Genomic DNA, 14,659 nt, shown 5'->3' with positions numbered 1-14,659 from the left:
AGGCATATAGCAGGGAGGGCAAGGGGACAGAGTTCACGATATTATAGAATCAGAAAACAAAGAATTTCTATGCGTTGTCTACTTCTCGATTTTTAATGCGAAGGACATTCGGCACCCTTGGAATCTAAAATTAGGTAACCAAGAGTTTCCTCATGGGAGTACATGCAAAGATCAGCTACGTTGCCTAACTCATCAAAGCTTTGGGGATTTGCAATCTCATCGTGATGTTAAATAAAAGCGTGTGAGTCAGGACAAAAGGGCACTAGGTCCTGGAAAACTTTCAGTTTACAAGGACCAAGGTGCAGGGATTTGGAAGGGAAAGAAGTATTACTTGGATACTATACCTTCCTAAAGGCCAAGGGGTCTTAGAGAATGAAGCCCAAATGGGGAATGGAAGAAGATCTAAGATGAGTTGCTGATAGCTGGATCTGCATGCATTTGGATCTGTGTGCCTTGTTTCTCCTTAGCTCAGCTATAAGGTTATGTCTTATAAAAAAAAAAAGAGCATAGTAACTTAGATTTATTCCTGATAACAGTGTAACACATTTGTGTGCTTTCAGTTTTTCCATGAAATGCAACTTCTTAACATTTATTTTGCAACTCTCCATCCCAGTGACCAAGACATTCAGAAATAAGCCTGAGAGAACCTTATGTTGACCTCCTAGGTACATCCAATCTCTGGTCTCCCTGTCTTCAAAAACCCCTGGCTGCATCAATCTATGGCTTAGCTTTTGTGACTGCTCAAGGGTTGGCTGTACTGTGCTTCCTTATGTCATGTTACATCCAATAGTGCTCAGTAAATTTCATTGTCAAGACACCGAGTGCGTTTTTAAAAAACGTATTGTGCTTTCTTCCCCTACAACAAGAAGACCTGACTTAGCACTGAGGAAGATGTGACTTATTCAGAGTCACATTTCTCAAGTTTGATAAAAAATGTTGCCATGCATAGCACCAAAGGACTCTTTTCTTCACATTGATGTCACAGAGTTTAATTTGACATGACCTGTGATGACACAGGACACCATTATCTGAACTCTAGCTAACGGGAACAGGAATCTATTAACTTTCCTGCTTTTCAGCCATGATTCAGAGTCAGATGGATGTGAGGTCTAGCTGTATCTAAAATGAAAAAGTGTCTAGAGATGGAGATACCTGGGGCTCAACACTTCAACTTCTGTTTTGGGGATACTTAAGCTCTCTGAGAAATGCTAATCCAGATTCGGCCCACATATAAAGGTGGCTCTCCATGCTCTCAAGGTTCGGGTATATGTTGTAGTCCTAGATAATATTTGCAGTATGCATGGAAGCCTACAACAGCAGGTAAATGTCAGCCTTTGGAGAGAAATATCACATGTAGTGATGAAGAATTAATACCTAACCTCTTTCTTGGGTTTCAAAAGAGACTAGATTAAGACAGTTTCTTAATGCATAAAGATACAATTATATGTATTTAAGACTAATGTTTTAAATTGGTTTTGGACCATGCCTCGTTTTCACAGATGAATGACAGAGGAACCTCTAATTCTATAAAGCTCTGAAATACCATTTTGGGGTAAAGACCCTTGAGGAAGTGATCAGCTAGTTCTATAGGACCTACTGGCCCAGAGCTAGTCATTCTTTGTTATAAGGACTTCCCAGCCAGTCCATGAGTGGGAAGAGTCTATAAGCCTTATCTTCACCCATGAAACCAGGTATGGATTTGACGTTATGTAAACCTTTCCACAAGTGGTCAAAGATTACTCTGAGATGCTGTTACAGTAAACAAACAAACAACATCCCTCTGAGTCTGAAAACAAATGAGTAACAGCTTTCTGAGGTGCCACAAATCCTGGTTGGATACAAGTCTCTCCCAATTTAAGTGAAAATGAATAAAGAGACCCTATAAGGTATTCCTATGAGGCATCCCTTACTTTACTTTCCTCTATTCTTTATTTTATCTTGTCTGTAACCCTCGCCTCCCAATCCAATCCAATCCAATCCAATCCAATCCAATCCAATCCAATATCCCCAGAAGAAAGCGAAAACATTCTGGAATAAAGCAATATCTGCTTTAAAAACCACATGTGAAGACTGTCAGATACAACATACAAAATATTTATTTATCCCTTCTTTGAATTTCCTAAAAGGAATATTATATGGTAGAACATAAGTAGCTATTCCCCATGATGGTCCTTGATTTAATTTAACTGAGACTGGAAGGTCAGAAGGAGTTAGCACATGAGAACATGAGACCAGCTCAACCCGAGTTTGGGTGACTCAGCAAATTAGAATTCTAGAAGGGTCCTTATTGATCATTGGTGCCATCTCTCTAAAGTCTCCAAATGAGAAAACTGAGATCCCAAGTGGGTCTGAGCCTAAGGTCAGAGCTAGAACTCCAGGTTAGCTGAATCTTCCACATCAAACCATTCCCGCTCCTTAAGAGTCTGTTGCCCATCAGCCCCTGGGACAATAGCTCAGATGAAATGACTTCAGCCCAACAAAAAGATGACTTCATCAACTAGAAAATGCCTAGAACAGGCAACTGCTGCCTCTGATTGTCATCAGAGTAGATTTCCTTGGGTCTCTCCCAAAGAAATCTTGAGTCTACTCATGGGGATTCTTCTACTGGGGTTCTTTCTCCTCTGTAGTAGCTCTGCCCTTTGGTTTTACCTTTCACTATGAGGAGAGTCTCGGTAGGAGTCAGGGGTTTCTCTGGCATGCCTGAGGAAGCTGTTACATTCGCGAGGGCCTCCCAAGCCATTGAGTCGTCCTCTTGGGCCCCCAGAGGGGCTGCTGTGCCTACTGTTTTCTACTGATGACATCATGATTACAGAGTGGCTTTCCGAAATGATGCTTTCTGTGTGCCCATTGCTCCAGCTGGAAATGTGAGAGGCAAAGAGATATATGTAGATATTTTTTAATTACATGCAAAAATGGAAACGAAAGGAAGTGACCTGGTAAGTATTTCTAACTTACTGGTGTATCAGCAGTTCACTATAACATTACTTGTCTCAGAAGAGAATTATTATTTGCTATAGCGAGGATCCTGATTTTGTTTGGCTTTGTAAGGATACAGTTTATGCATTTGTTTACCTGTTCAACACATATATACCAAATATCAGTATATACTAAGTGTTCTTACAATCTCCCTGTCCTTGAGTAGCTTAGGTTAAGGAGACACTGGGCCTATGAGGTATATTTGGCGGTCTAGGGTTGGCCTTGGCAGCATGCATATGGATGCATGTGTATCACCAAGGCATCTGAGAATTTAGAGTTAGGCTATCGAATGAGCTCTCATGTGAATTTCTAAGGGCAGTCCAATCATTGGAAGAAGTCAACTTCTAAATATTACATAGCACCTAAGACCGATAATTCAATGAGTAGTCAGGCATGAGGAAAGACAATCTCTAATGGGGAACAATAATCCTGTGAGTGGGTATTATTTTCATTTTCAGTAATGAAAAAATTGAGGCTCAAATTTAAACAGCAACTAAGTGGCAGAGTCAGTTGTTGTCCAAAGTCTGTTTTTATCCAAATCTTACATTTTGCTATATGTCCTTGCCTCATAAGTATTTCCTGTTCCTTTCTTACGCACTGAGAGCAAAAGACAATGTAGAGAAATTGACTCTTGGAGTAGTGCCATGCAATTTTTTTTCATTCTCATACCTGTGACTAGGAGTCTGGGTGACGGTGGTGGAGTGGTGAGCTGTTGAGGTATAGTGACTGGTGGAAAAAGATGTTTCCGCTTCTCTCTCAACAATATGTTCACTAGAGATGACATTTTTAGATACATATTGCTGGATAAACAAAGAGACACAACTTGAAGATTCATATAAATCAAAACAGTAATATCATCATCATACACAAAATCTATTCTGCTCCATATACCTCATAATAAATTCCATGTCTCCAATAGTCAGATGGCAAATCCTATCCTGACTTTATGGCCTTGAAATTCAGTAAATGAAATTAATGAATTATCCTTTGGATGTGCATCCAATCTTAACTGTGTATTATGAGAAACAGACCTATTTCTTCTATCTTATTTCCAACTGGCAATGTGAGTGGAATTCAATACAAATCTCTGCCCAATATTCCTTTTTGTCAGAGTTGTTATAAGTGAAGAAGAATAACAGACAGTTGAATGAAACAAAAGCATACAGATGTTTTGTCCTATATCAAATTCCAAGTCAGTAGAGGAATTTTTTTTTTCAATCTCTATATTTTGGATCTACTTTTCTTTTTCAGTTTCCAAAGGCCCATACTTCCTTAATGATAGCACTGGAAGTTTCAACTTGTTATCAGTGGTGAGCCTAACAAGGCCACTGAGAGATCTGAAGGACTTACAGAAGCTGTCAAGGTCATACATCTTGACAAAGCACATAATACATAGAGGGCCTATATAGAGTACAAGTAAATTCTACTTATTTTCATCACCAAATTGCATGAGCTATTCTTGTCTTCAATCAGTGCAAGAGGCACATTTCAAAGTTGTGTTTTAAAGGCTGTGAGTTTTTAAAACAAATGGAATTGAATGACAGAAAAAGGCGTGGAAAGGAATACTCTCAGATAAAATGGGCATTTTATAAGCAGTGGGCTGTGGTCTGTAAAATAACTTAATGTATTTATGGAAACCTCCAAAATATGCAACTTGAATTATGCTTGAAACTCTCTAGTTTGTCTCTTAGTGGAGAGGGCTATTCCTTGTGGCTCTTTCTGGGATGTGCAGTTAGCTTGGTTTTTAAGGAAAAGACGGTAATGTCATAAATAATGAGCTCTTTCTAGTCTGTGTGGCATCTCACTTGTGGTCCTTGAAAGGCAATGCAAGCTTGGTGAATCTAATGAAAATAATATCTAACAATTATTGAACACTCACCAAGTGTCACTGGGCTGAGTGTTTTATATGGATTGTCTTATTTAATGCTTATAGAACTTTCTGAAGTAGGTACTATTTTTAGGCCTGTTGTCATAATGAAGAAATAAGGTTTAGACAGATTAAAGCCCAAAGTAACACAGCCTGAGGGATAATTGGAATGCAAGCAGTCATTCTGCTTCCTATAGATTATAACAGACATAGTGGCAGATTGTAGGTGTGTCTGTATATAGGGAATGCATTTATCAACTCTGAAGAACATTCTAATGAACACTGGTAGGGAGAGTAAAGCAGAAAAATAAACTAATATATTAGCACCTTACTCTGTCTCTGGAAGGTCTCTGCTACAAGACTTGGTGGTGGCTGAGTAACCACCAACTCTAAACTCGGGTGTGGGATATATTTGCTCCATACAAAATACACATTTGCCTATAGGATAGAAAAATGGCAGTGCAACATAATCTTCAAGCATTGCCCAAAAAAAGCAAAATAAATTTCCCTCTTCATTTCAGAGGGAAAGGAAGAAAACAGGAAAAATTAGGTTGGAATAGAAAGAGCAATACTACAAAAGCCAGGAAAGCTGGCCCTTATCTATGTAAAGGGAAGGTTTGAAAGATCATATGTAAAGACTCTTCAGAATGTAATGTTCTATGGCCTAGTTATATTTAAAAGCCTAGTGCTTGGTAAATTTTAAACAGAATATTTGAGTTATTAAAGATATATTTAATCTGGAGGGTTTGACATCATGTAAAAAGAGTCAGGGCATCAGAAAGCATTATGTTCTTCCAGTTTTGCTGCTGAGAACAGAGTTCGATAGGCCATTTGGCCCTTGCACACCCTAACTTCTTCCTTTGTAAATCAGAATCAGTAAATCATCAGGTGCTGGGAGATGCCTCTAAAAAAGATCACTCTAAAGCCCTTAGCTCAGTTATCAGTACTAATCAGTTATAGACAGAGGAGCTTTCATTTCCAAATCATTAAAAAAAAAAATTTTCCTTCTGATTCTTGTATGATTAATTTTATTATTTTCTTATGTGTTTTTCTTTTCTTTCTTCCAGTTATGCCCTCCCTGCAGAACGAACCCAATATTATGATTCCAACCCCTTAATGAACACTTTACAAGAGGAAATGTGCTGGTTTTACAGTAACCAAATTCACTTTAAAAAATGTTCCCATTATTTTGTCCTGGCAAAACTCTGCATTCCTGGAAGCTGGGGTGATTAATGGCAGTAGCTAAGAGCCTAAGAGCTTTAGAAAATAAATGTCAAGGTGCCTGAACAGAGGAGAGATGCTGAGCTTTTCCACTGGCCAGACTCAACATACATTCACCAGCTGGACGTTCTCGGGGGGCGGGTTGGGGTGGTGAGGCCCGTTTGCTATGTTCACCATGTTGTTGCGTTCAGACCGAAGACTCTGCCGAAGCCGGTCATGAAGCTTTTTCCGTTGTTTCCTGGATAGGAAAAAGGGAGCATTTATTTTTTTCTCTTATTTACATTTCTTGGTACAGCCAATTCTTTATTCCACCAACACACAACTCAGGTAGGAGATTGGTGGTGGTGGTGGCGGAAGATGGTATGCCACTCCGTCTCAGAATTTGCCTATGGACAGAAGTGGAATCACACATTCTTAGTGAATAGATTTAAGAAGCTGAGTGGGATTCTTACAGAAATCTAACTGGACTGCTGAGAGATAAGAAAAAAGAGAAGACAAGATAAATCAAGTTGATACTTGGCTCAAACCTCAACTTCGTAATCAATCCATCTTTGCCTGAGCCTTACAGATGGTCATTTGTCTTAGGTAACAATTTGTGCCATGCAATTGATAAGGCTGATTTCATTTATAATTTTGCCTGTGTGTCTCTTAAGGAGATGCAGCTAATTGTGTACCTTCTACACAGTGTGTGTGCGTGTCTAGCATTGTATGTGAGTGCAGCTAGGTACATATTTTGCCCATAGATTTAGCACAATTGTAACATGATCTTATTCTAGTAATACTTTTTGTAGAGCTAGGTAATGGATATTGAAATATTGAGATTGAATATAGTAAGACTCGTAAAGTAGATTCCAGTATGGCTTATCTCTATCATTTACTCGATTCTGACAACACATGAAATCCAGAGGTATTAAGAAAATGTCATCTGTGCCCTTAATTTTATGGTGGTCTAAAAGCATATTGTGTTTGTTCCTCAGTGCAACATTCAGGTCATGATAATATCCCCATGACTAGTTTTGGCAAGAGAATTTATGTGATGAAGCAACAACATGAAACAAAACTGTTAACCTTATTTCCTACTTGAAGCATTTCTATGTAAGAAAGAAAAGTGAAAGGAATTCGGGTCACATGATAATTGTGTTTGTTAATAAAGGACCAGATATAGTGAACACAGATCTGCGTTGTTTTCTCTTATTCTTTCAAAACAAGATTTGCATGATTTTCCTCCCATGAGATTCCTTTTGTACATCTCACACTTTGAAAGCATTGGAGCCAATAAACTCATTAGACGAAATGGGAAAGTAATTGCAATAATGTTTTAAAAACCTGCATTCCCAACGTCACCAAGTGTTTCCATTATCTCCTAAGTCTGAGTGCAAAGTGGAATGTGTCCTCAGCAGTGACATGACAGGTGCATATTGGGCACCTACCACCGTCCTCTTGGTCCTCTTGGAATGTGGTGGGCCCACACTCATCCACATGCACATGCACATCCCACAAGCCCGTCCCTCCCAACCATTTCCTGGGTCACAGGTCATGGTGAATGTCCAGAAGTCTTCTGAACACTTTCACACAAATAGGCAAAGCTTTCTAGGTATGTGATTAGAAAAAAAAAAAAAAAAAGTCCCCAAAATAGATTATTCAGAGGAAAAAAATGAGAAGAAATGCCCCCCCCGCCAACCCACTCCCCCTTCTCAAGACTAGGCTGTTGAGAATGCTTTCTGCAAAGCCCTGGGCCAGCTAAGCCGTCTTCTCTGTGCTAAGGAGAGAGAGGCATGGAGGAGGAAGGTTTACTTGGTTTTGCAGTAGGCCACCACACACATGATGCCGACCACAAGCAGGGCGATGCAGATGCCAGTGATGGTCAGCACTCTCTTCTGGTAGAGCTCCTCCGCTTCTGGAAAGTGATGAGAACAGATGTCACCAAAGCCCCCTTATTCTTGCCAGGACTTAAAAACTGAACAGTTGGCATGCTGCATGGCATTGTCCATGTTCACAAGAAAGTAAATATGTAACAATTCATTACTTTTGCAGACATACTTAAGGTACAGCATACTCTGCATTACACTTTGAGCATAAACAGCAAAGCCAGTTGGGGCCATTTGCAATAAAAAAAATTATACTATTAAATTACTTAGAAGCTACAGATATATATGTATTAAACTGGTAAATCATAAACATTAATTATAAAATAATTATTTAGTTAAAACTGTAGTTTTCAATTTAAAAAAATCCCTTGCAAAGGCAACAGGAATCAATGCCAATAAAAGGAGCTGGGATTGGAACCATTGGGACCACTCTCACCCTCCTCTGTTCCCCCCTCCCCACTCCCAAACCTCTTTTGATTTCCCAGCTATTTTATATTCCAGTGGTCTTTACAAGGAGCCATTTCTAACTTGAAAAAAAAAAAATTCAGAGACATTTGCAAACATGAGCTTGACTTGTAGTTAGCAATAAAACCGAGGCAGGATCTCTACCATTTAACAGTAAAATAAGAACATAAGCAAGACTTTGGGGGTAGCAGGGCACTGTATCAGAGAAAACCCAATATGGTGGGTAGGACAGTCTGGGGGCAAAATGAAGATTTGTCCTTTGAAGGAAAATTATCACCACTTCACCAACTGTACTTAGAAACCAAATTTATCTGCGTAAAGAAACCACTAGCACACGTGATATGTGACTTGGAATAGATTGTACATCCCTGTAGTCACCAGCCTGGCAAATTAGCTAAAGGACATTATGGAAGGGAATGAGATGCTTAGAACTGTGGGTTAATAGTACCACTGTACCTTTAATGCAACCAGGTCTCTTCTTCACGGAAGTTTTTCTATTCGCAAATCAGTTTGGGGGGAGGGATCACTTAATTATGCTTTGGTAGGTCAGGTTCTTAACAAAACAGGCAGATTTAACGGTGAGCCTGATCCCTTGGGAACTGAGCTTCCGACCAGTCTAATTACATTTATTGGAAGACATTCGCAAGTTCACCAAAAAAGAAAACTCAAACCGCATTTAAAAAGCAATGTAAGCCAAACTTGCCAAATTGATTAAAAAGCTGGCCAAAAACTGGGGGATGTCCTACAAATGAAGGTCTCTTATCTGGACATCAACATGGGGCCTTAGGAAACATTTTCAATCTTCTTTACGGAGAAAGGGCAAGCCGCGGGAAGTTTTCTTGAAATGAAAAAGTGCATTTTAATTTCTGTGATACAGTAGACCTTATCATTAAACAAAACATTTCCTACAAGCCAAGCCCATGGTAATCAAATTCCAGTTAACAGGTCAGGAACATTGTCAAATCAAATTAATATAGCACTGATTATTAACAGGAGGAGGAGGAGAAGAGAAGTCAGTGGGTAAAAGACTAGAATGCTGCAGAAATTTTACAAAAACAAATCAAAAGGGTTGGAAGTGGAAAGGAAAAAACAAACCAAGAGGACAGACAGACTGACAGAATGACAGAGAGAATGGGAAGAAGTCAGGTAGGAGGGAAAAACAAGATTAAAAGTGAAGGAGCCATCTGAAGTCCCTGGCACAGCATGCCTGATACTAAGGGAGGAAAAATAAATAAACAAAATAAAAGCAGAGGGAGGAAATGCTGGGCAGGAAGAGAGAGTGGATGCAAAGTTGGAAGGGTTATCCCATACAGCATAACTCCTACCCTAGGCTGGCGGTCACGTGGAAGCCACAATTAGAAAGCAAAGCAGCTGGTGCATTGCAGTGAAACAATGACCCAGGAGACATAGAGTGGGGGGTCACATATTTTTGTGCCGCAAAAGTCAGATGAGGATGTGGAATGTGAATGCTTCTATGTTACTTGCTGTGTCTGCTGCTTCCCCTCCCCCAAAGCCCCAGGACAGGGAATTAAATTTCATGAGGTGTTAATCTGTGAGCAGGATCCACAGGAACCCCCTCCTTGACCTGGCATGCGCATCAGTGTTTAGCAATTTGTCTAAGAAGGGGAGGCAACGCCCCACTGGTCCTTCTTCCAGGGGCCCCGGACGCAGGGTTCCTTTGGGTGTGATGAGTTGGTTCAGAAACAGCAGTCTGTAAGTATCGTTACTATGAGAATGAAGACCCTGCTTTACTGTGCCCTCTCTGGCTCATTCTCTTGGCTTCTTTCGAAAGGGTGAGGGCTTGGTACGCTGGCATCTTAACATTCTATCTTTAGAAAAAGCTGGGAAGTTACTTCTGCCAACTACAAAAATGGCATGTATCTAAGGACTAAAGGGGTAAAAGGGCATCACTCATACTCCCAGGGATTCCGTCGACAAGGTTTTTGATGGCTGCTAATTATGAAAGAATAGACTGACCTCAGTTTGTTAGAACATGTGCTAAGCTGACTCACCATTCTGCCCCTGTTATATGGGAAGACACATTTTTTCCAGTGTAATTGGTCATATAGAGATAAAAAGGCAAGCTCAGTAAAGGCCAAAGAGTATAGCAAAAGTGTCGAGATGAACCAATCAAAACCAAGGCCCATGGAATACAGATATAGGATTAAGATTCTGTATTCAAAACAGTATTTACTGAACATACTACATGTTTCTCATCTCGGTTTCTATTTCATTTTCCAATGATTTACTACTGTAGGGGACCCCCCTCCCCACTTTATGAATGTGTTAAAAGGGAAATACTTGATGAACAATCATATAAACAATGGGCTCTTTTAACCCTCTTTTTCCCTTATTTTTTTTCCCCAGTGTGTGACAGGGTCAATAGGGCAAGAGCAAATTAGAGGCAGTGCTGAAAAAAAAAGAATCCATCAGTCCAGTTGGTGGATCTGCCTTAATAAATGGAAATGCTTTCGAGTCTTTACGGTTTGGCTGGACACATTGAAGTCAAACAGATCAAGCATGTTTTCCAGTCTGATCTGGCCAGGCTAAGAGACAGAAGCCTTGTCTTTCTCAATGGTAATTGACCTTTGAGGTCTGATTTTCCTTAAGAACGGAACGTTCTGGTTCAGCACACTGGCTGTCCTGGGACTTGTGGAGTCTTTGGAACCTTTGCCTTTAAGAGTTGTGCAGATACCAGCATGATGTATCTTTACTGACCCTCAGATCTTCCTGAGGGAGAGGTCCTATATCTGAAGTATCCATTGCCCTACCTCATTGTTTGGGAATACAAATATTAAATTCTAGTTAGACCCTAAAGTGATAAAATGGGACAAAGATGCTGTTAAGGAAAAGGAAGAAGTGATGGTGGATTTTTCTTCCTCCCTGCAGGAAAGGCCGGTAAGCCTTTTCAGTAGTAGAACAATTTTTATTCTGAAGGATGTAATCTAATAGATCCCTCTTATCATGTAGATAACCCACCACCCGAGTGGTATTGGTGGGAACTCTCTTGCTTTTTACTCTTGGGAGATGTTCTGTGATATGCAAAGGGTCACTCATATATGTGGGGATTTTCTCATCATATGAATAGTTTCTCTTCCAAGTTTTTTCTTGGGCAGAGGAATGGGCAATCAATTGAATTTCTACCTTGTAACGGACAGAACTTGCAACAGCCTAGTTTTCCATGAATGATGGAAAGTATATTAGGTAGAGACTGTGATGTTATCATCCAAAAGAGAGTAGCAAATATGCTACAGGGTGCCCTCACTGCATGATGTCATCAACACCAGCTGCAGGGAGATCAGCTATTCTTTTAAGCAGGACATTGCTTTGTTGACTCACAGCCATGCTCGAGGGCTGCGTGTGGTGTTCAGTAAGCCTGGGTACCTGCACTGTGGGGCCTCTGGGGTGACAGAATGGCTTCCCTTTCCTCCCAAGACTGACCCTGGCTCCCCGTTATCTAGGATGAAGCCTTCAAAGGGAGTATTCCCCAAATTCATATGCCGATAAGAGATATTTTATGTTTACAGTGTGAACGTTTCTATTTGATTACTTGTCTGGATGATCTAAGTGACTCAAGGTTAATTCCATTAGCGCTAGAATTTCCACCTAAAATAGCACTGGGCTTATTTCTTTCTGTTTTCTATTTCCTTGCTCATAAGATAATGAAGTTGACTAGAGTCGCGCTTGAATGTCCCCAGAAAATCAGAGTCTGCGCATATGATATTGCATTGCAACATAAAGGTTTTCCATGTTACTCTATTAAGTGGATGATTTTTTATATTGAATGTCAAATTCTCATCAGCCTAAGATGTGGTGTGTTTTTAAGCTGAGGCATTTAGAGCTTCTTTTGTTCTCTCAGGGCTGGTTTGGTTCCTCCCATAGCCTTATGCATCTCTCCAACTTACCCCAGCTCTGCAATAACAGCATGGTCAGATCCAATCAGAAGGTCAAGGAACATAGGATATGTGTGACTTTGCAGCAGGTGAGGTGGTTTTAAACTCTTAAGTGAAGTTTGGGGATCTAGAAACTGCTGTACTCTGACACTTCGGTAAACTACCCATAGATTGGAAGCAGAGAAATCATTGTTATAGCTGTATGATCCCTTCTGAAGGAAAAGGAAATTAGTTAAGAACTGAAAGGTAAGAGTAGAAAGGGAAAAGATTTCAGCTCATAGGTTCTAAATTCTGCAGGCTAAAAGGAATGATGATTGTCCATACCCATAAATTCAATCCCAAGATGCTCTGCCAATGCAGAAAGTTGACAAAAAAAAGAAAGAAAGGGAAAAAAGTTTCAGAAAAGAGCAATACACTGCACTCCAAAACACATTACACATGACTATTACGGCTCTCTGTGCGTGCACATTTGACAGGACAAATGGTGGGTGGTTAAGGAAGCAGTGCTCAGGTATGCTCTGTGAGTCCCCATAGGGAGCTCTTCTTTTTTAAGAGGTGTGCAAATACCAGCACACCTGTCTTTATTAACCCTTAAAAGACCTTACTGAGGGAGAAGTTGTACTGTTCAACTATCCTCTATGCTACTTCATCATCTGGGAACAGAAATACCGTATTTGTAACCAAAAAAAGCATTCGGTATTATTTCATTCCCCTCTTTAAAAGGCAGAAGCAAAGTTCTAGAGAGGTGATTCTGTTTTTTACCCAAGGGCACACAGTGGCAGAGCCAGGAGTAGAAGCCAAGAGTATAGCGATTTGGTCTGAAATTTTTACTGCATTGGACTTACATTTTCCATAGTTTGTGGATGGTCATGCTCTAATATTTCTTGTTGTTTGGGTTATTATTATTATTTTTTAAGAAAACCTATCTCCTTTTCTGCTCCCAACCTTCTACTTTCTCCACCACTTATATAACATTTTATTCACAGAAAGCAACAAATGCTCCTGTCCAAAATGCCAGAGAGGGACTTGGGGGCACAGAGCCTACTTCCAGTTTTTTCAAAGAACTCCTGGGTGGCATAGGACAAATTGTCAATGCCTCGCTTTTCCAAATTAAAAAAAAAAAAAAGAAAAAGAAAAAAAAAGAAAAAAAAGAAGGGAGCTGAGGGAAGGATCCAATTCTTGGAGTCCTTAGTTAATCTCAATGTATTACTTCCTCAAATAACAGAGAACCAATTAGACGATCACTCCACAGTGCTGAGCTCTGACACCCAGGTGGGAGCACAGGGTTCCGAGGCCCTGCGGGTGGGGCTGACCAGGGAAGGCGACTCAAAGGCCTGAGCTCACAGCCCACAGTCCTGGCACAGGTGTCGAGCAGAGGCTCCAGAATGAAAGGACTACTAGAACCTGGACAGGCTCTAGTGAAGAAATGGGGGAAATGGGCCAATTAGAAATAAAAACAAAAAACCTCCAGAAATGAAGCAAAAGATTGTTAATTGAATTTCATTGGGTGGGACCCTTGAGGATTCGCTATTTGTGCGTGTATGGTGGAGACGCCTGTGGGAAGAACAACGGGATGAAAACAGATTCAGAAGTCTAGGCTTCTTCCCTTGATCACTGACTGGAGGTGCCAGGGCGGTCCATAAATAAGACAAGGCATCTCTTAAGTTTGAAAATGTGCAGTTGAGAGGTTCTTCTAACAGAAACATCAGTTTGGGCATGGACAAAGGACCTCAAGTAGAGAGCAGAAAATAAGATGGTAAGTGTGCTGGAGCTGTAACAGTTCCAGGTCCTGCCTCTGCCATTTGCCTGTCCATTGACTTTGGACCAGTTTCTCACTGACAAAATGCTTAGGATCCTAACATGTGTGTCCCAGGGAGACCCTGTGGAATAGAGGAGCCATGAAAGATGTTGGCCAACAACAAAATGGTTTAAGAGCTCGGACCTATCTGGAAATCTACCTTGGGCCACTTATTGCCTGTAGGATTCTTTTTAACTAATTCATGGCCAGGAAAACTTTGAAAGCTCTTGGGGTATACCCAAGAATTTAGACTTTAAAAACTTTTCACCTCTTAAGGAAATAAAGCTTCCAGGTTAAAAAAAAATTAGAGTATATCAAATAACAATAAGAGGCATGATGTATAATAGATAGTTTGGTCTGCCCTAGGTCAAGGGTACTCAGGCAAATAACCTAAACTTTTTATAATTTAAAAGCCAAGGGATTTAGGATTAAATTGGTTGCACAACGTTCACGGCAAAATAACAATTTTTCAAATCAAAATGAACTTCACTTGTTTCTGTGCAACACTCAACTGGACAAAATGACATCTCCCCCACCCCCATTTGCTCCCTTCATATAAACTTTGGAACAT

The 14,659-nt window shown here is 40.3% G+C and overlaps 1 protein-coding gene across 19 annotated transcripts in view; it reads right to left on the bottom strand.

Annotated features, from left to right (window-relative positions):
- The window catches only part of NRG1 (neuregulin 1), a 1,069,619-nt gene that overhangs the window by 9,578 nt on the left and 1,045,382 nt on the right, over positions 1 to 14,659 (bottom strand). For 8 of the 19 annotated variants that reach the window (XM_077849097.1, XM_077849084.1, XM_077849086.1 and 5 more), the window contains 5 exons: positions 12,615 to 12,638; positions 7,859 to 7,961; positions 6,176 to 6,302; positions 3,646 to 3,776; positions 2,650 to 2,856 (listed from right to left, as the gene is read on the bottom strand). In XM_077849097.1, the coding sequence (XP_077705223.1) occupies positions 2,650 to 2,856; positions 3,646 to 3,776; positions 6,176 to 6,302; positions 7,859 to 7,961; positions 12,615 to 12,638 (592 nt within the window). Of the gene's footprint in view, positions 1 to 344; positions 487 to 2,649; positions 2,857 to 3,645; positions 3,777 to 6,175; positions 6,303 to 7,858; positions 7,962 to 12,614; positions 12,639 to 14,659 lie in introns of all 19 variants that reach the window. The other 11 variants (XM_077849082.1, XM_077849083.1, XM_077849085.1 and 8 more) reach the window with 3 other exon arrangements.

Source organism: Canis aureus, chromosome 15 (genome assembly GCF_053574225.1).
Source record: "Canis aureus isolate CA01 chromosome 15, VMU_Caureus_v.1.0, whole genome shotgun sequence".
In the NCBI taxonomy this organism is placed as follows: domain Eukaryota; kingdom Metazoa; phylum Chordata; class Mammalia; order Carnivora; family Canidae; genus Canis; species Canis aureus.
Note: the sequence above shows the minus strand (reverse complement) of the source record. Positions and strands in the feature narration are given on the sequence as shown.